The sequence below is a fragment of the Dendropsophus ebraccatus genome, chromosome 10 (genome assembly GCF_027789765.1).
Source record: "Dendropsophus ebraccatus isolate aDenEbr1 chromosome 10, aDenEbr1.pat, whole genome shotgun sequence".
Taxonomy (NCBI): domain Eukaryota; kingdom Metazoa; phylum Chordata; class Amphibia; order Anura; family Hylidae; genus Dendropsophus; species Dendropsophus ebraccatus.
This window is the reverse complement of record NC_091463.1, coordinates 2,130,293-2,156,366: the sequence shown is the minus strand read 5'-3', so window position 1 is coordinate 2,156,366 and position 26,074 is coordinate 2,130,293. Positions and strand designations below refer to the sequence as shown.

General features: G+C 54.0%; 2 protein-coding genes across 2 annotated transcripts in view; both read left to right on the top strand.

Annotated features, from left to right (window-relative positions):
• The window catches only part of VAV2 (vav guanine nucleotide exchange factor 2), a 131,643-nt gene that overhangs the window by 95,034 nt on the left and 10,535 nt on the right, over window positions 1-26,074 (top strand). Inside the window, exons 18-26 of the mRNA XM_069943524.1 lie at window positions 2,419-2,435; window positions 3,436-3,457; window positions 5,335-5,462; window positions 5,538-5,603; window positions 5,841-5,878; window positions 5,962-6,078; window positions 11,915-12,002; window positions 12,079-12,193; window positions 19,221-19,375. Coding sequence (XP_069799625.1) covers window positions 2,419-2,435; window positions 3,436-3,457; window positions 5,335-5,462; window positions 5,538-5,603; window positions 5,841-5,878; window positions 5,962-6,078; window positions 11,915-12,002; window positions 12,079-12,193; window positions 19,221-19,375 — 746 coding nt within the window. The remainder of the gene's footprint in view (window positions 1-2,418; window positions 2,436-3,435; window positions 3,458-5,334; window positions 5,463-5,537; window positions 5,604-5,840; window positions 5,879-5,961; window positions 6,079-11,914; window positions 12,003-12,078; window positions 12,194-19,220; window positions 19,376-26,074) is intronic.
• Window positions 24,598-25,958, top strand: LOC138803020 (lamina-associated polypeptide 2, isoforms alpha/zeta-like). The gene is made up of 3 exons (XM_069986838.1): window positions 24,598-24,672; window positions 24,755-25,183; window positions 25,266-25,958. The coding sequence occupies exons 1-3, from the start codon at window positions 24,598-24,600 to the stop codon at window positions 25,956-25,958; spliced, it is 1,197 nt and encodes a 398-aa protein (XP_069842939.1).

The following is a 26,074-nucleotide window of genomic DNA, read 5'->3' as shown; positions in this document are numbered from 1 at the left end:
GTATGACTGACCTCGCTGCGCACATAACATGGGGTATGACTGACCGCGCTGCACACATTACACGGGGGTATGACTGACCGCGCTGCACACATTACACGGGGGTATGACTGACCGCGCTGCGCACATTACACGGGAGTATGACTGACCGCGCTGCGCACATTACACGGGAGTATGACTGACCGCGCTGCGCACATTACACGGGAGTATGACTGACCGCGCTGCGCACATTACACGGGAGTATGACTGACCTCGCTGCGCACATAACATGGGGTATGACTGACCGCGCTGCACACATTACACGGGGGTATGACTGACCGCGCTGCGCACATTACACGGGAGTATGACTGACCGCGCTGCGCACATTACATGGGGTATGACTGACCTCGCTGCGCACATAACATGGGGTATGACTGACCGCGCTGCGCACATTACATGGGGGGGGGGGGGGAGAGATACTGACCGTGCTGCGCACATTACACGGGAGTATGACTGACCGTGCTGCGCACATTACACGGGGGGATTACTGACCGCGCTGCGCACATTACACGGGGGGATAACTGACCGCGCTGCGCACATTATATGGGGGGATAACTGACCGCGCTGCGCACATTACACGGGAGTATGACTGACCGTGCTGCGCACATTACACGGGGGGATTACTGACCGCGCTGCGCACATTACACGGGGGGATAACTGACCGCGCTGCGCACATTATATGGGGGGATAACTGACCGCGCTGCGCACATTACATGGGGGGAGTACTGACCGCGCTGCGCACATTACATGGGGGGATAACTGACCGCGCTGCGCACATTACATGGGGGGATAACTGACCGCGCTGCGCACATTACATGGGGGGAGTACTGACCACGCTGCGCACACTGCATGGGGGATTACTGACCGCGCTGCGCACATTACATGGGGTATGACTGACCGCGCTGCACACATTATATGGGGGGATAACTGACCGCGCTGCGCACATTACATGGGGGGGAGTACTGACCGCGCTGCGCACACTGCATGGGGGATTACTGACCGCGCTGCGCACATTACATGGGGTATGACTGACCGCGCTGCGCACATTACATGGGGTATGACTGACCGCGCTGCGCACATTACATGGGGTATGACTGACCGCGCTGCGCACATTACACGGGGGGATTACTGACCGCGCTGCGCACATTACACGGGGGGATTACTGACCGCGCTGCGCACATTACACGGGGTATGACTGACCGCGCTGCGCACATTACACGGGGGGGATAACTGACCGCGCTGCGCACATTACATGGGGGGATTACTGACTGCGCTGCGCACATTACATGGGGGGATTACTGACTGCGCTGCGCACATTACACGGGGGGATAACTGACCGCGCTGCGCACATTATATGGGGGGATAACTGACCGCGCTGCGCACATTACACGGGAGTATGACTGACCGTGCTGCGCACATTACACGGGGGGATTACTGACCGCGCTGCGCACATTACGCGGGGGGATAACTGACCGCGCTGCGCACATTATATGGGGGGATAACTGACCGCGCTGCGCACATTACATGGGGGGAGTACTGACCGCGCTGCGCACATTACATGGGGGGATAACTGACCGCGCTGCGCACATTACATGGGGGGATAACTGACCGCGCTGCGCACATTACATGGGGGGAGTACTGACCGCGCTGCGCACACTGCATGGGGGATTACTGACCGCGCTGCGCACATTACATGGGGTATGACTGACCGCGCTGCACACATTATATGGGGGGATAACTGACCGCGCTGCGCACATTACATGGGGGGAGTACTGACCGCGCTGCGCACACTGCATGGGGGATTACTGACCGCGCTGCGCACATTACATGGGGTATGACTGACCACGCTGCGCACATTACATGGGGTATGACTGACCGCGCTGCGCACATTACATGGGGTATGACTGACCGCGCTGCGCACATTACATGGGGTATGACTGACCGCGCTGCGCACATTACACGGGGGGATTACTGACCGCGCTGCGCACATTACATGGGGGGATTACTGACCGCGCTGCGCACATTACACGGGGTATGACTGACCGCGCTGCGCACATTACACGGGGGGGATAACTGACCGCGCTGCGCACATTACATGGGGGGATTACTGACTGCGCTGCGCACATTACACGGGGGGATTACTGACCGCGCTGCGCACATTACACGGGGTATGACTGACCGCGCTGCGCACATTACACGGGAGTATGACTGACCGCGCTGCGCACATTACATGGGGGGATTACTGACCGCGCTGCGCACACTGCATGGGGGGGATTACTGACCGCGCTGCGCACACTGCATGGGGGGATTACCGACCGCGCTGCGCACACGCTGGTGTAAAGGCCGTCAGATATATATGTGTCTTCTCCTCTTTTCTTCCAGGCCCCGTGGATGATCTGGTAAGATTCTGCCCCTGATCCTCTTCCTATGTATCGCCCCCTGTCTGTGGTGTGTAGCATGCTGGGAGTTGTAGTTCTGCAGCAGCCACAGATTTGGGAGAGGATAGGTGGTAATGATGCATAGGGCGGGCCTGGTCATGTGACCCTATCATAGAGCCTTACAATGAGGCAGATACCTGTTAATCCAGAGGGTCAGAGGTCACTGTATTGGCATTGTCATGGTTACGCAGAACGCCCTGCAATCAGTGAGGTAAAGTCTCATTAGAGTTTCTGTTGTATACAATTCCCAGCATCCACTTGTGGGAGGAGCAAAATGGGGAGGGAGGAGCAGAGCATGATGGGAAGAGCAAGGGATGACAGGGAGGGAGGAGCTGAGGATGACTGGGGAGGGAGGAGCTGAGGATGACTGGGGAGGGAGGAGCTGAGGATGACTGGGGAGGGAGGAGCTGAGGATGACTGGGGAGGGAGGAGCCGAGGATGACTGGGGAGGGAGGAGCCGAGGATGACTGGGGAGGGAGGAGCCGAGGATGACTGGGGAGGGAGGAGCTGAGGATGACTGGGGAGGGAGGAGCCGAGGATGACTGGGGAGGGAGGAGCCGAGGATGACTGGGGAGGGAGGAGCCGAGGATGACTGGGGAGGGAGGAGCTGAGGATGACTGGGGAGGGAGGAGCCGAGGATGACTGGGGAGGGAGGAGCTGAGGATGACTGGGGAGGGAGGAGCTGAGGATGACTGGGGAGGGAGGAGCCGAGGATGACTGGGGAGGGAGGAGCCGAGGATGACTGGGGAGGGAGGAGCAGAGCATGATGGGAAGAGCGAAGGATGACAGTGAGGGAGAAGCAGAGGATGACGGAGGGAGTAGAAGAGGATGATGGGGAGGGAGGGGCAAAGGATGGCAGGAGGAGGGGCAGAAGATTACTGGGAGGAGCCGAGGATGACAGGGAGGGAGGAGCAGAGCATGATGGGAAGTACAGCTGGTGATCTGTGTATTTCTCTTACAGGATTTGCTCATCCCGGTACCAGGTAAGAGATCACCCGCCTGACACATCCAGGACACAAACCATTAATGTGCCCCCACCAGCTAGCTGCAATCCCCCCCCCCCCCCCCCCCCAAACACTCATCCCCGGCAGCTAGCTGCAGACCCCTCCCCAGACCCCCTCCCCCACCAGCTAGCTGCAGACCCCCTCCCCAGACCCCCTCCCCCACCAGCTAGCTGCAGACCCCCTCCCCCACCAGCTAGCTGCAGACCCCTTCCCAGACCCCCTCCCCCGGCGGCTAGTTGCAGACCCCTCCCCTGGCAGCTAGCTGCTGTCGACCCGAACCCCCCCCCCCCCCCCAAACACTCATCCCCGGCAGCTAGTTGCAGACCCCTCCCCAGACCCCCTCCCCCACCAGCTAGCTGCAGACCCCCCTCCCCCACCAGCTAGCTGCAGACCCCCTCCCCCACCAGCTAGCTGCAGACCCCCTCCCCCACCAGCTAGCTGCAGACCCCCTCCCCCACCAGCTAGCTGCAGACCCCCTCCCCAGACCCCCTCTCCCACCAGCTAGCTGCAGACCCCCTCCCCAGACCCCCTCTCCCACCAGCTAGCTGCAGACCCCCTCCCCCACCAGCTAGCTGCAGACCCCCTCCCCAGACCCCCTCTCCCACCAGCTAGCTGCAGACCCCCTCCCCCACCAGCTAGCTGCAGACCCCCTCCCCAGACCCCCTCTCCCACCAGCTAGCTGCAGACCCCCTCCCCAGACCCCCTCTCCCACCAGCTAGCTGCAGACCCCCTCCCCCGGCGGCTAGCAGCAGACCCCTCCCCAGACCCCCTCCCCCGGCGGCTAGCTGCAGACCCCTCCCCCATCAGCTAGCTGCAGACCCCCTCCCCAGACCCCCTCTCCCACCAGCTAGCTGCAGACCCCCTCTCCCACCAGCTAGCTGCAGACCCCCTCCCCCGGCGGCTAGCTGCAGACCCCTCCCCAGACCCCCTCTCCCACCAGCTAGCTGCAGACCCCCTCCCCCGGCGGCTAGCTGCAGACCCCTCCCCAGACCCCCTCTCCCACCAGCTAGCTGCAGACCCCCTCCTCCGGCGGCTAGCTGCAGACCCCTCCCCAGACCCCTCTCCCACCAGCTAGCTGCAGACCCCCTCCCCAGACCCCCTCTCCCACCAGCTAGCTGCAGACCCCCTCCACCGGCGGCTAGTTGCAGACCCCTCCCCAGACCCCCTCTCCCACCAGCTAGCTGCAGACCCCCTCCCCAGACCCCCTCTCCCACCAGCTAGCTGCAGACCCCCTCCACCGGCGGCTAGTTGCAGTCGACCCGAACCCCCCCCCCCCCCCCCTAAAACAATCATCCCCGGCAGCTAGTTGCAGACCCCTCCCCTGGCGGCTAGTTGCAGACCCCCTCCCCCGGCGGCTAGTTGCAGACCCCCTCCCCCGGCGGCTAGTTGCAGACCCCCTCCCCCGGCGGCTAGTTGCAGACCCCCTCCCCCGGCGGCTAGTTGCAGACCCCCTCCCCCGGCGGCTAGTTGCAGACCCCCTCCCCCGGCGGCTAGTTGCAGACCCCCTCCCCCGGCTGCTAGTTGCAGACCCCCTCCCCCGGCGGCTAGTTGCAGACCCCCTCCCCCGGCGGCTAGTTGCAGACCCCCTCCCCCGGCGGCTAGTTGCAGACCCCCTCCCCCGGCGGCTAGTTGCAGACCCCCTACCCCGGCGGCTAGTTGCAGACCCCCTCCCCCGGCGGCTAGTTGCAGACCCCCTCTCCCAGCGGCTAGTTGCAGACCCCCTCCCCCGGCGGCTAGTTGCAGACCCCCTCCCCCGGCGGCTAGTTGCAGACCCCCTCCCCCGGCGGCTAGTTGCAGACCCCCTCCCCCGGCGGCTAGTTACGGATTCCGTCTCCATTATTCTTTAACGACTCCAGGACCCAAGATGTTTGCCGTCCAGAATTACCACGGTAACCCTGCGCCCCCCGGGAAGCCAGTGCTGACCTTCCAGACGGGAGAGGTGATTGAGCTGCTGCGTGGTGACCCTGACTCCCAGTGGTGGGAGGTGAGTGCAGACCCCCGTATAACCAGGAGTGGCGCTATTTGTGTGCACTGACTGAGCGCGCTGTTCTGTCCACAGGGGCGGCTGCTACTGACCAGGAAATCTGGATACTTCCCCAGCTCCTCAGTGAAGCCCTGTCCTGTGGTGAGTGCCAGGCCCCATGGGAGCAGCTCCAGGGCCCCCCCCCCCTCCTCTATCGTCCGGAGCAGCTCCGGGAAACCCCTCGCCCCCTCCCTCCCCCCTCTTCTTTCGTCTTGAGCAGTTTCGGGGACCCTGCCCCCCCCCCCCCCCTCTTACGTCCGGAGCAGTTCCGGGCGCTGCCGGCGATTGGGTAAGATTATACCCCCATCATGCACTGACCTGCCTGTGTGTATTTTGCAGCAACCGGTGAAGCCGACAGATTACAGCAGATACCCCTGGTAGGTACCCGTCCCGCAGATAGCTCCCCCCCAATCTGGCACACAGATCCCCCTCACCCCTCTCACTGTTTGGTGTCTTCCAGGTTCGCTGGGAACGTTGAGCGCCCACAGGCCGATAACCTTCTGAAGTCGCATCTCAGCGGAACCTACCTGATCCGGGAGCGAGCGAACGAGGCCGAGAGATTCGCCATCAGCATCAAGTACGAGACCCGGCAGACAATGGTGCTGGTGGTGGTAGTTGGTGATGTAGATGATTGTGGTTGTAGTAGTTGATGATGTAGATGGTGGTGGTAGTTGGTGATGTAGATGGTGGTGGTAGTTGGTGATGCAGACGATGGTGGTTGTAGTAGTTGATGTAGATGGTGGTGGTGGTAGTTGTTGATGATGGTGGTGGTAGTTGGTGATGGTGGTGGTAGTTGGTGATGATGGTGGTGGTAGTTGGTGATGATGGTGGTGGTAGTTGGTGATGTAGATGATGGTAGTTGGTGATGTAGATGATGATGGTAGTAGTAGTTGATGATGTAGATGGTGATGGTTGGTGATGTAGATGATGATGGTAGTTGGTGATGTAGATGGTGGTGGTTGTAGTTGGTGATGTAGATGATGGTGGTTGTAGTTGGTGATGTAGATGATGGTGGTAGTTGGTGATGTAGATGATGGTAGTTGGTGATGTAGATGATGGTGGTGGTAGTTGGTGATGTAGATGATGGTAGTTGGTGATGTAGATGATGGTGGTTGTAGTTGGTGATGTAGATGATGGTAGTTGGTGATGTAGATGGTGGTGGTTGGTGATGTAGATGATGATGGTAGTTGGTGATGTAGATGATGGTGGTGGTAGTTGGTGATGATGGTGGTGGTAGTTGGGGATGTAGATGATGATGATGGTAGTGGTAGTTGGTGATGTAGATGGTGGTGGTAGTTGGTGATGTAGATGATGGTGGTGGTAGTTGGTGATGTAGATGATGGTGGTGGTAGTTGGTGATGTAGATGATGATGGTAGTTGATGATGTAGATGATGGTGGTAGTTGGTGATGTAGATGATGGTAGTTGGTGATGTAGATGATGGTGGTGGTAGTTGGTGATGTAGATGATGGTGGTGGTAGTTGGTGATGATGGTGGTGGTAGTTGGGGATGTAGATGATGGTAGTTGGTGATGTAGATGATGATGGTAGTAGTAGTTGATGATGTAGATGGTGATGGTTGGTGATGTAGATGATGATGGTAGTTGGTGATGTAGATGGTGGTGGTTGTAGTTGGTGATGTAGATGATGGTGGTTGTAGTTGGTGATGTAGATGATGGTGGTAGTTGGTGATGTAGATGATGGTAGTTGGTGATGTAGATGATGGTGGTGGTAGTTGGTGATGTAGATGATGGTAGTTGGTGATGTAGATGATGGTGGTTGTAGTTGGTGATGTAGATGATGGTAGTTGGTGATGTAGATGGTGGTGGTTGGTGATGTAGATGATGATGGTAGTTGGTGATGTAGATGATGGTGATGGTAGTTGGTGATGATGGTGGTGGTAGTTGGGGATGTAGATGATGATGATGGTAGTGGTAGTTGGTGATTTAGATGGTGGTGGTAGTTGGTGATGTAGATGATGGTGGTGGTAGTTGGTGATGTAGATGATGGTGGTGGTAGTTGGTGATGTAGATGATGATGGTAGTTGATGATGTAGATGATGGTGGTAGTTGGTGATGTAGATGATGGTAGTTGGTGATGTAGATGATGGTGGTGGTAGTTGGTGATGTAGATGATGGTGGTGGTAGTTGGTGATGATGGTGGTGGTAGTTGGGGATGTAGATGATGATGATGATGGTGGTGGTAGTTGGGGATGTAGATGATGATGATGATGATGGTGGTGGTGGTAGTTGGTGATGTAGATGATGATGGTAGTTGGTGATGTAGATGGTGGTGGTAGTTGGTGATGTAGATGATGGTGGTGGTAGTTGGTGATGTAGATGATGGTGGTGGTAGTTGGGGATGTAGATGATGATGATGATGATGATGATGGTGGTGGTAGTTGGTGATGTAGATGATGGTGGTGGTAGTTGGTGATGTAGATGATGGTAGTTGGTGATGTAGATGATGGTGGTGGTAGTTGGTGATGTAGATGGTGGTGGTAGTTGGTGATGCAGACGATGGTGGTTGTAGTAGTTGATGTAGATGGTGGTGGTGGTAGTTGTTGATGATGGTGGTGGTAGTTGGTGATGGTGGTGGTAGTTGGTGATGATGGTGGTGGTAGTTGGTGATGATGGTGGTGGTAGTTGGTGATGTAGATGATGGTAGTTGGTGATGTAGATGATGATGGTAGTAGTAGTTGATGATGTAGATGGTGATGGTTGGTGATGTAGATGATGATGGTAGTTGGTGATGTAGATGGTGGTGGTTGTAGTTGGTGATGTAGATGATGGTGGTTGTAGTTGGTGATGTAGATGATGGTGGTAGTTGGTGATGTAGATGATGGTAGTTGGTGATGTAGATGATGGTGGTGGTAGTTGGTGATGTAGATGATGGTAGTTGGTGATGTAGATGATGGTGGTTGTAGTTGGTGATGTAGATGATGGTAGTTGGTGATGTAGATGGTGGTGGTTGGTGATGTAGATGATGATGGTAGTTGGTGATGTAGATGATGGTGGTAGTTGGTGATGATGGTGGTGGTAGTTGGGGATGTAGATGATGATGATGGTAGTGGTAGTTGGTGATGTAGATGGTGGTGGTAGTTGGTGATGTAGATGATGGTGGTGGTAGTTGGTGATGTAGATGATGGTGGTGGTAGTTGGTGATGTAGATGATGATGGTAGTTGATGATGTAGATGATGGTGGTAGTTGGTGATGTAGATGATGGTAGTTGGTGATGTAGATGATGGTGGTGGTAGTTGGTGATGTAGATGATGGTGGTGGTAGTTGATGATGATGGTGGTGGTAGTTGGGGATGTAGATGATGGTGGTGGTAGTTGGTGATGTAGATGATGATGATGATGATGGTGGTGGTAGTTGGGGATGTAGATGATGATGATGATGGTGGTGGTAGTTGGTGATGTAGATGATGATGGTAGTTGGTGATGTAGATGGTGGTGGTAGTTGGTGATGTAGATGATGGTGGTGGTAGTTGGTGATGTAGATGATGGTGGTGGTAGTTGGGGATGTAGATGATGATGATGATGGTGGTGGTAGTTGGTGATGTAGATGATGGTAGTTGGTGATGTAGATGATGGTGGTGGTAGTTGGTGATGTAGATGATGGTAGTTGGTGATGTAGATGATGGTGGTGGTAGTTGGTGATGTAGATGATGGTGGTAGTTGGTGATGTAGATCAGTGATTTTCAACCAGTGTGCCGTGACACATGGTTGGGTGTGCCGCGGGGAAAGTTCCCCAAACTATGGTGCCCCTATGAAACAGGAGAAAACAATGGGGGAGAGAAACATGGGGATGGGGGAGAAGCAGGGGGGAGAGAAGCACAGGAGAGAAGCACAGGAGAGAAGCACAGGAGAGAAGCACAGGAGAGAAGCACAGGAGAGAAGCACAGGAGAGAAGCACAGGAGAGAAGCACAGGAGAGAAGCACAGGAGAGAAGCACAGGAGAGAAGCACAGGAGAGAAGCACAGGAGAGAAGCACAGGAGAGAAGCACAGGAGAGAAGCACAGGAGAGAAGCACAGGAGAGAAGCACAGGAGAGAAGTATGGTGGAGAGAAGCACAGGAGAGAAGCACAGGAGAGAAGCACAGGAGAGAAGCACAGGAGAGAAGCACAGGAGAGAAGTATGGTGGAGAGAAGTATGGTGGAGAGAAGTATGGTGGAGAGAAGCACAGGAGAGAAGTATGGTGGAGAGAAGCACAGGAGAGAAGTATGGTGGAGAGAAGCACAGGAGAGAAGTATGGTGGAGAGAAGCACAGGAGAGAAGTATGGTGGAGAGAAGCACAGGAGAGAAGTATGGTGGAGAGAAGCACAGGAGAGAAGTATGGTGGAGAGAAGCACAGGAGAGAAGCAGGGGGGAGAAGTATGGTGGAGAGAAGCACAGGGGGGAGAAGAAAACAGGCCCAGGTTTCACACTGAGTGAGTATAAATACATTTAGAATCTATATTATTAACTATATGTATAATATGTACTGTTTTAGTGTCATTTTGTGCCATTTTGGTTGGTGGTGTGCCCCGGGATTTTTTAGCTATAAAAAGTGTGCCGCGGCTCAAAAAAGGTTGAAAATCACTGATGTAGATGATGGTAGTTGGGGATGTAGATGATGATGGTAGTTGGTGATGTAGATGGTGGTGTGTGATGTAGATGATGGTGGTAGTTGGTGATGTAGATTGTGGTGGTTGTAGTTGGTGATGTAGATGGTGGTGGTTGTAGTTGGTGATGTAGATGGTGGTGGTGGTTGGTGATGTAGATTGTGGTGGTTGTAGTTGGTGATGTAGATGGTGGTGGTAGTTGGTGATGTAGATGATGATGATGGTAGTAGTAGTTGATGATGTAGATGGTGATGGTTGGTGATGTAGATGATGATGGTAGTTGTGATGTAGATGATGGTGGTTGTAGTTGGTGATGTAGATGATGGTGGTTGTAGTTGGTGATGTAGATGATGGTGGTTGTAGTTGGTGATGTAGATGATGGTGATGTAGATGATGATGGTAGTAGTAGTAGTTGATGATGTAGATGGTGATGGTTGGTGATGTAGATGATGATGGTAGTTGGTGATGTAGATGATGATGGTAGTTGGTGATGTAGATGATGGTGGTTGTAGCTGGTGATGTAGATGATGGTGGTGGTAGTTGGTGATGTAGATGATGATGATGATGGTAGTAGTAGTTGATGATGTAGATGGTGATGGTTGGTGATGTAGATGATGATGGTAGTTGGTGATGTAGATTGTGGTGGTTGGTGATGTAGATGATGGTGGTAGTAGTAGTAGTTGATGATGTAGATGGTGATGGTTGGTGATGTAGATGATGGTAGTTGGTGATGTAGATGATGATGATGGTAGTTGGTGATGTAGATGATGGTGGTTGTAGTTGGTGATGTAGATGATGGTAGTTGGTGATGTAGATGATGATGATGGTAGTTGGTGATGTAGATGATGGTGGTTGTAGTTGGTGATGTAGATGATGGTAGTGGTAGTTGGTGATGTAGATGATGGTAGTTGGTGATGTAGATGATGGTGGTTGTAGTTGGTGATGTAGATGATGGTAGTGGTAGTTGGTGATGTAGATGATGATGGTAGTTGGTGATGTAGATGATGGTGGTAGTAGTAGTAGTTGATGTAGATTGTGATGGTTGGTGATGTAGATGATGATGGTAGTTGGTGATGTAGATGATGATGGTAGTAGTAGTTGATGATGTAGATGGTGATGGTTGGTGATGTAGATGATGGTGGTAGTTGGTGATGTAGATGATGATGGTAGTAGTAGTAGTTGATGATGTAGATGGTGATGTAGATGATGATGATAGTTGGTGATGTAGATGATGGTGGTTGTAGTTGGTGATGTAGATGATGGTGGTTGTAGTTGGTGATGTAGATGATGGTGGTTGTAGTTGGTGATGTAGATGATGGTGGTTGTAGTTAGTGATGTAGATGATGGTGGTTGTAGTTGGTGATGTAGATGATGATGGTAGTTGGTGATGTAGATGGTGGTGGTAGTTGGTGATGTAGATGATGGTGGTGGTAGTTGGTGATGTAGATGATGGTGGTGGTAGTTGGTGATGTAGATGATGGTGGTGGTAGTTGGTGATGTAGATGATGATGGTAGTTGGTGATGTAGATGATGGTGGTGGTAGTTGGTGATGTAGATGATGGTGGTAGTAGTTGGTGATGTAGATGATGGTAGTTGGTGATGTAGATGATGGTGGTGGTAGTTGGTGATGTAGATGATGATGGTGGTAGTTGGTGATGTAGGTGATGATGATGGTAGTTGGTGATGTAGATGATGGTGGTGGTAGTTGGTGATGTAGATGATGGTGGTGGTAGTTGGTGATGTAGATGATGATGGTGGTTGTAGTAGTAATTTTGCCCATGGAATTTCTCTCCTTTCTGTTTCCTGTAGATTCAATGATGAGGTGAAGCACATAAAGGTTGTGGAGAAGGACAGCTGGATCCACATCACTGAGGCCAAGAAGTTTGAGAGTTTACTGGTAGGTGTGTGAGGAGCCGGGAGAGGGTCAGCAGGTAGGGGCGGCTCAGGAGGTGACTGTGCGCTGGGTCTTACAGGAGCTGGTGGAGTATTACCAGACACATTCCCTGAAGGAAAGCTTCAAGCAGCTGGACACCCCCCTGAAGTATCCATACAAACTGCAGAAGAGCCGCAGCGCCCCCCGATCCCCAGGTGAGAGGTCATAGGGATCACCAGGAACCCCCCCCCCCATACACCCCAGGTCATAGGGATCACCAGGACCCCCCACCCCCATACACCCCGGGTCATAGGGATCACCAGGACCACCCCCCCCATACACCCCAGGTCATAGGGATCACCAGGACACCCCTCCCCCCATCCACCCCGGGTCATAGGGATCACCAGGACACCCCCATCCACCCCGGATCATAGGGATCACCAGGACCCCCCCATATACCCCGGGACATAGGGATCACCAGAACCCCCCATACACCCCGGGACATAGTGATTACCAGGATCCTCCATACACCCCGGGACATAGTGATCACCAGGACACCCCCATATACCCCGGGACATAGGGATCACCATGAAACCCCCATATACCCGGGGACATATTGATCACCAGAACCCCCCATACACCCTGGGCCATAGGGATCACCAGGACACCCCCATATACCCCGGGACATAGGGATCACCAGAACCCCCCATACACCCTGGGCCATAGGGATCACCAGGACACCCCCATACACCCCGGGACATAGGGATCACCAGAACCCCCCATACACCCCGGGACATAGGGATCACCAGGACACCCCCATACACCCCGGGTCATAGGGATCACCAGGACACCCCCCCATACACCCCGGGTCATAGGTATCACCAGGACCCCCCCATCCACCCCAGGTCATAGGGATCACCAGGACCCCCCATACACCCCGGGACATAGGGATCACCAGGACACCCCCATATACCCCCATATACCCTGGGACATAGGGATCACCAGAACCCCCCATACACCCCGGGACATAGAGATCACCAGAATCCTCCATACACCCCGGGACATAGGGATCACCAGGTTCCTCCATACACCCCGGGACATAGGGATCACTAGAACCCCCCATACACCCCGGGACATAGGGATCACCAGGATCCTCCATACACCCCGGGACATAGTGATCACCAGGATCCTCCATACACCCCGGGACATAGTGATCACCAGGACACCCCCATACACCCCGGGTCATAGGGATCACCAGGACACCCCCCCATACACCCCGGGTCATAGGTATCACCAGGACCCCCCCATCCACCCCAGGTCATAGGGATCACCAGGACACCCCCATATACCCCGGGACATAGGGATCACCAGAACCCCCCATACACCCCGGGACATAGAGATCACCAGAATCCTCCATACACCCCGGGACATAGGGATCACCAGGTTCCTCCATACACCCCGGGACATAGGGATCACTAGAACCCCCCATACACCCCGGGACATAGGGATCACCAGGATCCTCCATACACCCCGGGACATAGTGATCACCAGGATCCTCCATACACCCCAGGACATAGTGATCACCAGGATCCTCTATACACCCCAGGACATAGTGATCACCAGGATCCTCCATACCCCCCGGGACATAGGGATCACCAGGATCCTCCATACACCCCAGGACATAGTGATCACCAGGATCCTCCATACACCCCGGGACATAGGGATCACCAGGATCCTCCATACACCCCAGGACATAGTGATCACCAGGATCCTCCATACACCCCGGGACATAGGGATCACCAGAACCCCCCATACACCCCGGGACATAGGGATCACCAGAACCCCCCATACACCCCGGGACATAGGGATCACCAGGACACCCCCATATACCCCGGGACATAGGGATCACCAGGACACCCCCATATACCCCGGGACATAGGGATCACCAGAACCCCCCATACACCTTGGGACATAGGGATCACCAGGACACCCCCATATACCCCGGGACATAGGGATCACCAGAACCCCCCATACACCTCGGGACATAGGGATCACCAGGACACCCCCATATACCCCGGGACATAGGGATCACCAGAACCCCCCATACACCTCGGGACATAGGGATCACCAGGACACCCCCATATACCCCGGGACATAGGGATCACCAGAACCCCCCATACACCCTGGGCCATAGGGATCACCAGGACACCCCCATATACCCCGGGACATAGGGATCACCAGAACCCCCCATACACCCCAGGACATAGTGATCACCAGGATCCTCCATACACCCCGGGACATAGGGATCACCAGAACCCCCCATACACCCCGGGACATAGGGATCACCAGAACCCCCCATACACCCCGGGACATAGGGATCACCAGAACCCCCCATACACCCCGGGACATAGAGATCACCAGAATCCTCCATACACCCCGGGACATAGGGATCACCAGGTTCCTCCATACACCCCGGGACATAGGGATCACTAGAACCCCCCATACACCCCGGGACATAGGGATCACCAGGATCCTCCATACACCCCGGGACATAGGGATCACCAGGTTCCTCCATACACCCCAGGACATAGGGATCACCAGAACCCCCCATACACCCCGGGACATAGGGATCACCAGAACCCCCCATACACCCCGGTACATAGGGATCACCAGGACACCCCCATACACCCCGGGACATATGGATCACCAGAACCCCCCATACACCCTGGGCCATAGGGATCACCAGGACACCTCCATATACCCCGGGACATAGGGATCACCAGGACACCCCCATATACCCCGGGACATAGGGATCACCAGAACCCCCCATACACCCCGGGACATAGGGATCACCAGGACACCCCCATATACCCCGGGACATAGGGATCACCAGAACCCCCCATACACCCTGGGCCATAGGGATCACCAGGACACCCCTATATACCCCGGGACATAGGGATCACCAGGACACCCCCATATACCCCGGGACATAGGGATCACCAGAACCCCCCATACACCCCGGGACATAGAGATCACCAGGATCCTCCATACACCCCAGGACATAGTGATCACCAGGATCCTCCATACACCCCAGGACATAGTGATCACCAGGATCCTCTATACACCCCAGGACATAGTGATCACCAGGATCCTCCATACCCCCCGGGACATAGGGATCACCAGGATCCTCCATACACCCCAGGACATAGTGATCACCAGGATCCTCCATACACCCCGGGACATAGTGATCACCAGGACACCCCCATATACCCCGGGACATAGGGATCACCATGAAACCCCCATATACCCGGGGACATATTGATCACCAGAACCCCCCATACACCCTGGGCCATAGGGATCACCAGGACACCCCCATATACCCCGGGACATAGGGATCACCAGAACCCCCCATACACCCTGGGCCATAGGGATCACCAGGACACCCCCATATACCCCGGGACATAGGGATCACCAGAACCCCCCATACACCCCGGGACATAGTGATTACCAGGATCCTCCATACACCCCGGGACATAGTGATCACCAGGACACCCCCATATACCCCGGGACATAGGGATCACCATGAAACCCCCATATACCCGGGGACATATTGATCACCAGAACCCCCCATACACCCTGGGCCATAGGGATCACCAGGACACCCCCATATACCCCGGGACATAGGGATCACCAGAACCCCCCATACACCCTGGGCCATAGGGATCACCAGGACACCCCCATATACCCCGGGACATAGGGATCACCAGAACCCCCCATACACCCCGGGACATAGGGATCACCAGGACACCCCCATACACCCCGGGTCATAGGGATCACCAGGACACCCCCCCCATACACCCCGGGTCATAGGTATCACCAGGACCCCCCCATCCACCCCAGGTCATAGGGATCACCAGGACCCCCCATACACCCCGGGACATAGGGATCACCAGGACACCCCCATATACCCCCATATACCCTGGGACATAGGGATCACCAGAACCCCCCATACACCCCGGGACATAGAGATCACCAGAATCCTCCATACACCCCGGGACATAGGGATCACCAGGTTCCTCCATACACCCCGGGACATAGGGATCACGAGAACCCCCCATACACCCCGGGACATAGGGATCACCAGGATCCTCCATACACCCCGGGACATAGTGATCACCAGGATCCTCCATACACCCCAGGACATAGTGATCACCAGGATCCTCTATACACCCCAGGACATAGTGATCACCAGGATCCTCCATACCCCCCGGGACATAGGGATCACCAGGATCCTCCATACACCCCAGGACATAGTGATCACCAGGATCCTCCATACACCCCGGGACATAGGGATCACCAGAATCCTCCATACACCCCAGGACATAGTGATCACCAGGATCCTCCATACACCCCGGGACATAGGGATCACCAGAACCCCCCATACACCCCGGGACATAGGGATCACCAGAACCCCCCATACACCCCGGGACATAGGGATCACCAGGACACCCCCATATACCCCGGGACATAGGGATCACCAGGACACCCCCATATACCCCGGGACATAGGGATCACCAGAACCCCCCATACACCTCGGGACATAGGGATCACCAGGACACCCCCATATACCCCGGGACATAGGGATCACCAGGACACCCCCATATACCCCGGGACATAGGGATCACCAGAACCCCCCATACACCCTGGGCCATAGGGATCCCCAGGACACCCCCATATACCCCGGGACATAGGGATCACCAGAACCCCCCATACACCCCAGGACATAGTGATCACCAGGATCCTCCATACACCCCGGGACATAGGGATCACCAGAACCCCCCATACACCCCGGGACATAGGGATCACCAGAACCCCCCATACACCCCGGGACATAGGGATCACCAGAACCCCCCATACACCCCGGGACATAGAGATCACCAGAATCCTCCATACACCCCGGGACATAGGGATCACCAGGTTCCTCCATACACCTCGGGACATAGGGATCACTAGAACCCCCCATACACCCCGGGACATAGGGATCACCAGGTTCCTCCATACACCCCAGGACATAGGGATCACCAGAACCCCCCATACACCCCGGGACATAGGGATCACCAGAACCCCCCATACACCCCGGTACATAGGGATCACCAGGACACCCCCATACACCCCGGGACATATGGATCACCAGAACCCCCCATACACCCTGGGCCATAGGGATCACCAGGACACCTCCATATACCCCGGGACATAGGGATCACCAGGACACCCCCATATACCCCGGGACATAGGGATCACCAGAACCCCCCATACACCCCGGGACATAGGGATCACCAGGACACCCCCATATACCCCGGGACATAGGGATCACCAGAACCCCCCATACACCCTGGACCATAGGGATCCCCAGGACACCCCCATATACCCGGGGACATAGGGATCACCAGAACCCCCCATACACCCTGGGCCATAGGGATCACCAGGACACCCCCATATACCCCGGGACATAGGGATCACCAGGACACCCCCATATACCCCGGGACATAGGGATCACCAGAATCCCCCCATACACCCCGGGACATAGGGATCACCAGAACCCCCATACACCCTGGGCCATAGGGATCCCCAGGACACCCCATACACCCCGGGACATAGGGATCACCAGAATTCCCCATACACCCTGGGCCATAGGGATCCCCAGGACACCCCCATATACCCCGGGACATAGGGATCACCAGAACCCCCCATACACCCTGGGCCATAGGGATCACCAGAACCCCCCATACACCCCGGGACATAGGGATCACCAGGATCCTCTATACATCCCGGGACATAGGGATCACCAGGACACCCCCATACACCCCGGGACATAGTGATCACCAGGATCCTCCATACACCCCAGGACATAGTGATCACCAGGTTCCTCCATACACCCCAGGACATAGTGATCACCAGGTTCCTCCATACACCCCAGAACATAGGGATCACCAGGTTCCTCCATACACCCCAGGACACAGTGATCACCAGGTTCCTCCATACACCCCGGGTCATAGGGATCACCAGGATCCTCCATACACCCCAGGACATAGTGATCACCAGGATCCTCCATACACCCCAAGACACAGTGATCACCAGGTTCCTCCATACACCCCGGGTCATAGGGATCACCAGGATCCTCCATACACCCCAGGACATAGTGATCACCAGGATCCTCCATACACCCCAGGACATAGTGATCACCAGGATCCTCCATACACCCCGGGTCATAGGGATCACTGCGCTGAGGGGATTTTAACCCTTTGTCCGGTTTGAGATATGAGGAGTTAGTCCTATTCCGGCCGTGAGTCTAATGGCGCAAGCGTATACTGTATCCGTATGATGTCATCGAAGCTGCAGTTACCACTAGACCTAGAAGTACTACAACTCCCAGCAGCCCACACACCTGCGCTGCGCTGTAATGTCTTTTCATTGTCCTTCTACCTTTACGTTTTCTCTGAACTCTTTGCAGCTTCCTGCGCTTCCTACAACTTTTCTTTTCTCAGTCCTCAGGGTCTCAACTTTCCCTGTCAGAACCCGTCCACACCCTTCTGGTCAGGTACTGCCACCTTGCACAGCGCCCCCTGGTGGTCATCCGTCTGCGTTACATCGCCCCTACCTCATAGAAAGTTCTGGAACCTTTCACAATGTTGGGGGGGTCTTATGGTCACTGCTGCAGTATGAAGCCCGCACTCCTGGCACCACAGCTGAGGGTTTGTCGCAGTGGATCAGTATTCATGAATCTCTGGGTTCCAGAACTTTTCTTTACTCCAGTGATGCCCAACCTGTGGCTGTCAGGGCATGCTAGGAGTTGTAGTTTTGCAGAAGATGGAGAGCCACAGGTTGGGGTAATTGCGTTACATAGCGGACGCTGCTAGTCTGAGGCCTGAGCAGGCAACGTGGCCGCCTCCACTCCGTCCCACCATGTTTCCTGCACTCGGCAGAATCCATCCTCCTCATCATCATCACATCATCCTCCGTAGCTGTGTGGTAAGAAGACGCCAGCGCTCTGCACTCTCCGCCACACTGTGGAGGGGATGTGTGGACCCCCAGACCCCTCTCAGTGGTCAGTATGGGGGGAGGCCTCCATCTTCCATTATTTGTCTTGTTGCCATTTGTGTTACATAATAGCATGGCTGCCGCTCCTGGATTTTGGAGGGTCCGCTCTTCATAGTAACTCCGCTCCTTTTCTTCTCCCTTCAGTTTTCACGCCACGTCCTGTAGGAACCGCTGTTGCTAGGTACAACTTTGCCGCCAGAGACATGAGGGAGCTGTCGCTGCGGGAAGGAGACGTGGTGAAGATCTACAGCCGGATCGGAGGCGATCAGGGATGGTGGAAGGGCGAGACCAACGGAAAGGTGCGTAATAGTCACTACATTGAGGGGCGCAGGGCCGCAGCACAAAGTGGGATCACCATGCAGGGTCCTATGTCTACACTGATACACTGTAACAATCCCTCAGCTGTGTGGGGTCAGGAATGGCCTGTGTCTGCACTGATACACTGTAACAATCCCTCAGCTGTGTGGGGTCAGGAATGGCCTGTGTCTGCACTGATACACTGTAACAATCCCTCAGCTGTGTGGGGTCAGGAATGGTCCGTGTCTGCACTGATACATAGTAACAATCCCTCAGCTGTGTGGGGTCAGGAATGGCCTGTGTCTGCACTGATACACTGTATCAATCCCTCAGCTGTGTGGGGTCAGGAATGGCCTGTGTCTGCACTGATACACTGTAACAATCCCTCAGCTGTGTGGGGTCAGGAATGGCCTGTGTCTGCACTGATACACTGTAACAATCCCTCAGCTGTGTGAGGTCAGGAATGGCCTGTGTCTGCACTGATACATAGTAACAATCCCTCATCTGTGTGGGGTCAGGAATGGCCTGTGTCTGCACTGATACATAGTAACAATCCCTTAGCTGTGTGGGGTCAGGAATGGCCTGTGTCTGCACTGATACACTGTAACAATCCCTCAGCTGTGTGAGGTCAGGAATGGCCTGTGTCTGCACTGATACACTGTAACAATCCCTCAGCTGTATGGGGTCAGGAATGGTCTGTCTGCACTGATACTGTAACAATCCCTCAGCTGTATGGGGTCAGGAATGGTCTGTCTGCACTGATACTGTAACAATCCCTCAGCTGTGTGGGGTCAGGAATGGTCCGTGTCTGCACTGATACATAGTAACTCCCTCAGCTGTGTGGGGTCAGGATTAGCCTGTGTCTGCACTGATACACTGTAACAATCCCTCAGCTGTGTGGGGTCAGGATTGGCCTGTGTCTGCACTGATACACTGTAACAATCCCTCAGCTGTGTGGGGTCAGGATTGGCCTGTGTCTGCACTGATACACTGTAACAATCCCTCAGCTGTATGGGGTCAGGAATGGTCTGTCTGCACTGATACTGTAACAATCCCTCAGCTGTGTGGGGTCAGGAATGGTCCGTGTCTGCACTGATACATAGTAACAATCCCTCAGCTGTGTGGGGTCAGGAATGGTCTGTGTCTGCACTGATACATAGTAACAATCCCTCAGCTGTGTGGGGTCAGGATTGGCCTGTGTCTGCACTGATACACTGTAACAATCCCCCAGCTGTGTGGGGTCAGGATTGGCCTGTGTCCGCACTGATACATAGTAACAATGCCTCAGCTGTGTGGGGTCAGGATTGGCCTGTGTCTGCACTGATACACTGTAACAATCCCTCAGCTGTGTGGGGTCAGGAATGGTCTGTGTCTACACTGATACATAGTAACAATCCCTCAGCTGTGTGGGGTCAGGATTGGCCTGTGTCTGCACTGATACACTGTAACAATCCCTCAGCTGTGTGGGGTCAGGAATGGTCTGTGTCTGCACTGATACACTGTAACAATCCCTCAGCTGTGTGGGGTCAGGATTGGCCTGTGTCTGCACTGATACACTGTAACAATCCCTCAGCTGTGTGGGGTCAGGAATGGTCTGTGTCTGCACTGATACACTGTAACAATCCCTCAGCTGTGTGGGGTCAGGATTGGCCTGTGTCTACACTGATACACTGTAACAATCCCTCAGCTGTGTGGGGTCAGGATTGGCCTGTGTCTGCACTGATACATAGTAACAATCCCCCAGCTGTGTGGGGTCAGGATTGGCCTGTGTCTGCACTGATACACTGTAACAATCCCTCAGCTGTGTGGGGTCAGGAATGGTCTGTGTCTGCACTGATACACTGTAACAATCCCTCAGCTGTGTGGGGTCAGGATTGGCCTGTGTCTGCACTGATACATAGTAGGGATGCACGATGCACCGAAAAATCGATACTACTATCGATTTTTGGGGCAGAAAAACGGTTCGATAACAGGTTTTCCTGGTATCGATACTTTGTTAAACTACAAAATAGCGTAGTTTAACATATAGTGCCGAGAACATGACAGGCGGCTACCTGAGCTCCTGTCATGTTCTCTCTGTGCCACCCCTGTGAACACAGACCCGGGACCCTGCGCGCTCACTCGGGCCCAGATCATCCACCTACCATGCAGCTGCCGCCGGCACATTTTAGGTCGCCGCTCCTGCCTCTGACATCGCCAGCCCCGGGACACGTGTGTGTCACTGCGGGTCCTATGGGCTAAGATGAGGACCTCCCCCCCCCCCCCTCCACAGGCACCGAGCATGAGACACAGCTGGGCCGGTGAGTGTCTGACAAGGGCAGAGAGGCAGCACAGGGTCGGCGGCAGGAGAGGGAGGAGAGCGGCTGAGAGCTGTACGGTCCGGGAGAGGAGAAGGCAGGAGAAGGCTGGAGGTGGGGGAGGCGAGGAGGAGATCTGACAGGAGGTAGCTGTGAGGCCGGGCCGTCAGGACATCCCCAGGGCCGGCATCAGCAATGTGGGGGGTGAACAAAAGGTCGGCCTGGCTGCGACTGTGAAGGGAAGGGGGAGGGGGGCGGTAGCCTGCACATTACTCTGCCGCTCGAATCCAGCTGGAAAAGTGCAATTACTACCCCCATCATCCCCCCTGATAGCTGAAGTGTGTGTTACATGACAACAACCCCCATCATCCCTGATAGCTGAAGTGTGTGTTACATGACAACAACCCCCATCATCCCTGATAGCTGAAGTGTGTGTTACATGACTACAACCCCCACCATCGCCCTGATAGCTGAAGTGTGTGTTACATGACTACAACCCCCACCATCGCCCTGATAGCTGAAGTGTGTGTTACATGACTACAACCCCCACCATCGCCCTGATAGCTGAAGTGTGTTACATGACTACAGTTCCCATCATCCCTGATAGCTGAAGTGTGTGTTACATGACTACAGTTCCCATCATCCCCCTGATAGCTGAAGTGTGTGTTACATGACTACAGTTCCCATCATCCCCCCTGATAGCTGAAGTGTATTAAATGACTACAGTTCCCATCATCCCCCCTGATAGCTGAAGTGTGTGTTACATGACTACAGTTCCCATAATCCCCCCTGATAGCTGAAGTGTGTTACATGACTACAGTTCCCATCATCCCCCCTGATAGCTGAAGTGTTACATGACTACAGTTCCCATCATCCCCCTGATAGCTGAAGTGTGTGTTACATGACTACAACCCCCACCATCGCCCTGATAGCTGAAGTGTGTTACATGACTACAGTTCCCATCATCCCCCCTGATAGCTGAAGTGTTACATGACTACAGTTCCCATCATCCCCCTGATAGCTGAAGTGTGTGTTACATGACTACAACCCCCACCATCCCCCTGATAGCTGAAGTGTGTGTTACATGACTACAGTTCCCATCATCCCCCCTGATAGCTGAAGTGTATTACATAACTACAGTTCCCATCATCCCCCTGATAGCTGAAGTGTATTACATGACTACAGTTCCCATCATCCCCCTGATAGCTGAAGTGTGTGTTACATGACTACAGTTCCCATCATCCCCCTGATAGCTGAAGTGTGTGTTACATGACTACAGTTCCCATCATCCCCCTGATAGCTGAAGTGTGTGTTACATGACTACAGTTCCCATCATCCCCCCTGATAGCTGAAGTGTATCACATGACTACAGTTCCCATCATCCCCCTGATAGCTGAAGTGTATCACATGACTACAGTTCCCATCATCCCCCCTGATAGCTGAAGTGTGTGTTACATGACTACAGTTCCCATCATCCCCCTGATAGCTGAAGTGTGTGTTACATGACTACAGTTCCCATCATCCCCCCTGATAGCTGAAGTGTATCACATGACTACAGTTCCCATCATCCCCCTGATAGCTGAAGTGTATCACATGACTACAGTTCCCATCATCCCCCCTGATAGCTGAAGTGTGTGTTACATGACAACAACCCCCATCATCCCTGATAGCTGAATTGTGTGTTACATGACTACAGTTCCCATCCTCCCCCGATAGCTGAAGTGTGTGTTACATGACTACAGTTCCCATCATCCCCCTGATAGCTGAAGTGTATCACATGACTACAGTTCCCATCATCCCCCCTGATAGCTGAAGTGTTATTGTGCATATTATAAGATTATAACCTTCCTGATGACGCACGGTAAATGGTGCAAGCGGAGAAACCACCAAATTAACTACCACATAAAAACGTGCTACTAAATAAAACTACAGATTGCCCCACAGCCATGTTAGGAATCAGAATAGGGCTATTTTTCTCTTCTCGCCCTATGACGGCACCCCTGGAGAGGACCACCTCCTATTCCCATTGGACAGGAAACAGAACACTGGACCTTAAAAGAATCGCCTCCTCTCACCACACCAGTTACTGTTTCCTGTCCCATGGGAGCAGGACATGGAGGGTCTCCTCCAGGGACCTTCATAGGGCTGAGGGATCACCGGCAGACGGGTACCGGCTCCCGAGGTATTTATACCTGAAGACTGAGGCCCGTCCAACACCTCCAGATGATCGGGCCCCGCGCGTCTCCCGGCCCCTCTGGCGTCCGTCCCGGTGAGTAAGACGGCGGGGGTGCGCATGCGCGAACAGGGGGACGCAAGAACGCAATGACGCAGTGGCGCGATGACGTAATGACGTCGGCGCAGCGTCCCCACGTGTCGCGGCGCGCTCCCGGAAGCCGTGATGACGCGGGACGGGCTTCCGGAGGGGGGATGTCCCTATAGGCCTTGCTCTATAGGCCCAGGCCACGGCTTGCCGGGGGTGACGGCGGGAGGGTGTGCCGCATCAGCGCCGCGGCGGGGGCGGGGTCAGCCGGCCCTAGGTGCATTGGCGCCATATTTAAAGCAGCAGAGCTCAAGAGTGCCTTGCACCTGCATAGAGAGCCTGCTGCTAGGAAGACGGTTACTGTGTGCTGTGCTGTGCTTTGCTGTACTTTGCTGTGCCAGCTGTGGGGACCTGAGACCAATCCTGGGTCAAATGGAGTCCCAAGGCGCTGAACAATCCCAGACCTCTGCTACAGATAATCCAGCGGTATGGTGTGGTAAGAGGGGTTCTCCCCATATATGTATTTTAAACACACTATCTTATCAGGATGTTATGGTTTGTATTTTAGGAGGGATCCTTTAAAAAGGAGCGTACTAAGATTAAGGAGTGTCCGGTCTGCAGAAAGAGGCTTAGTAGTTCATACAATAAGACCTTGTGTGGGGGGTGCATGAACCGAGTATTAGAAGATCAAGGACCATCCTTCATTAGAAACATGAGAGACATGGTTAGGCAAGAAATCAGGGTAGGTAGAAGTATTTTGTTTCATCATTTAAATTTCGCTTTAGCTCCCCTCTACGAGTGTACTTATTGTTGTATTTCTGCAGGCCTCCCTACCCTCTCGCCCAACTTCCTCTGAGACGCCTGGAGTCAGCATTAACCCACCTCCTGACTCTCAGCCACTGGTCATTGCGGGACCAAGTCAGCAGATGGATCCCTCTCCTATAAATGAGGAAGATCAGGATCTATCACTAGAGGTGGACGATCAGGGTGAATTAGCCTCTGATCCAGAGGAGATCTCAGGGGAGGACTCTGCAGGGTCACTGTTACCAATTGAATCCATAGACGCTCTCATTAAAAATGTCAGACTAACTATGGAGATTGACGATACCCCTCAACCCAGATCCGTACAGGACATTATGTTTGAGGGGTTAGCCCCAAAAAAGAGACTGGTGTTTCCAGTACACCAGAGTATTAAGACTCTTATCTGTCACGAGTGGGCTAATCCAGACCGGAAATTCTTTATCCCACGGGCTGTAAGTCTGGTATTACATCTATCTTTGAAGAAAACTATGTAATATGACACTTATATTGATTCTAACCTTTTCCTATTTTTAGTACAAAAGGAAATATCCCTTCGGTCAGGAGGACTGTGAATCCTGGGAGGGGGCCCCTAAGATAGATCATCCAGTGGCGAAGATCTCAAAAAAGAATGCACTGCCCTTCGAGGACACAGCAGTGCTTAAAGACCCTCTAGATAAGAGAGCCGATATATATTTAAAGAAGTCTTGGGAAGCATCCACATCCGCATTCAAGCCTTTGATTGCGACGACTTCAGTAGCTAGGTCACTAAAAATGTGGATGACTGAACTTAAAGATAAGGTCAAGGAGAGTAATCCAAATCAGGACTTTAATCAGGCATTTACTACGATTGACAATGCTGTGTCATTTATTTCAGAAGCATCAGCAGATGCCCTAAAGCTGTCAGCCCGATCAGCGGCCCTTTCAAACTCAGCCCGAAGATCTATATGGGTAAAGGAGTGGAAAGGTGATACCACATCAAAGGCCAAGCTATGTGGAGTCCCATGTGAAGGGAAGCTTCTATTTGGGTCTGCCCTGGAGTCTATCCTAGAGAAGGCCTCTGACAGAAAGAAGGGATTCCCCCTTATACCCCAACAGACCAGTAGACCATTCAGGGGAAGAGGTAGGAGACCTAGGGGGGGAAACGTCAGTAGTAGGAAAGATTGGCGACCTCAGAAGAAGAATAAGGGTTTTCTCTTTCCTTCTTCTGACAAAAAGGCCCCTCAATGACATGAGGTCCCTGTGGGAGGGCGTTTAGCTTGTTATTTTTCACAGTGGTGTACAATTTCTGGTAGCACTTTTGTGTTGGATACAATAAAATTTGGCCTTAAAATTTCTTTTTCGTC

Excerpts from the sequence above, each read along its gene's own strand:
- LOC138803020 (XM_069986838.1), top strand. The coding sequence starts at position 24,598 with ATGAACCGAGTATTAGAAGATCAAGGACCATCCTTCATTAGAAACATG. Across the intron at positions 24,673-24,754 it reads TGGTTAGGCAAGAAATCAGG|GCCTCCCTACCCTCTCGCCC; the intron begins GTAGGTAGAAGT and ends GTATTTCTGCAG. Across the intron at positions 25,184-25,265 it reads AATTCTTTATCCCACGGGCT|TACAAAAGGAAATATCCCTT; the intron begins GTAAGTCTGGTA and ends TCCTATTTTTAG.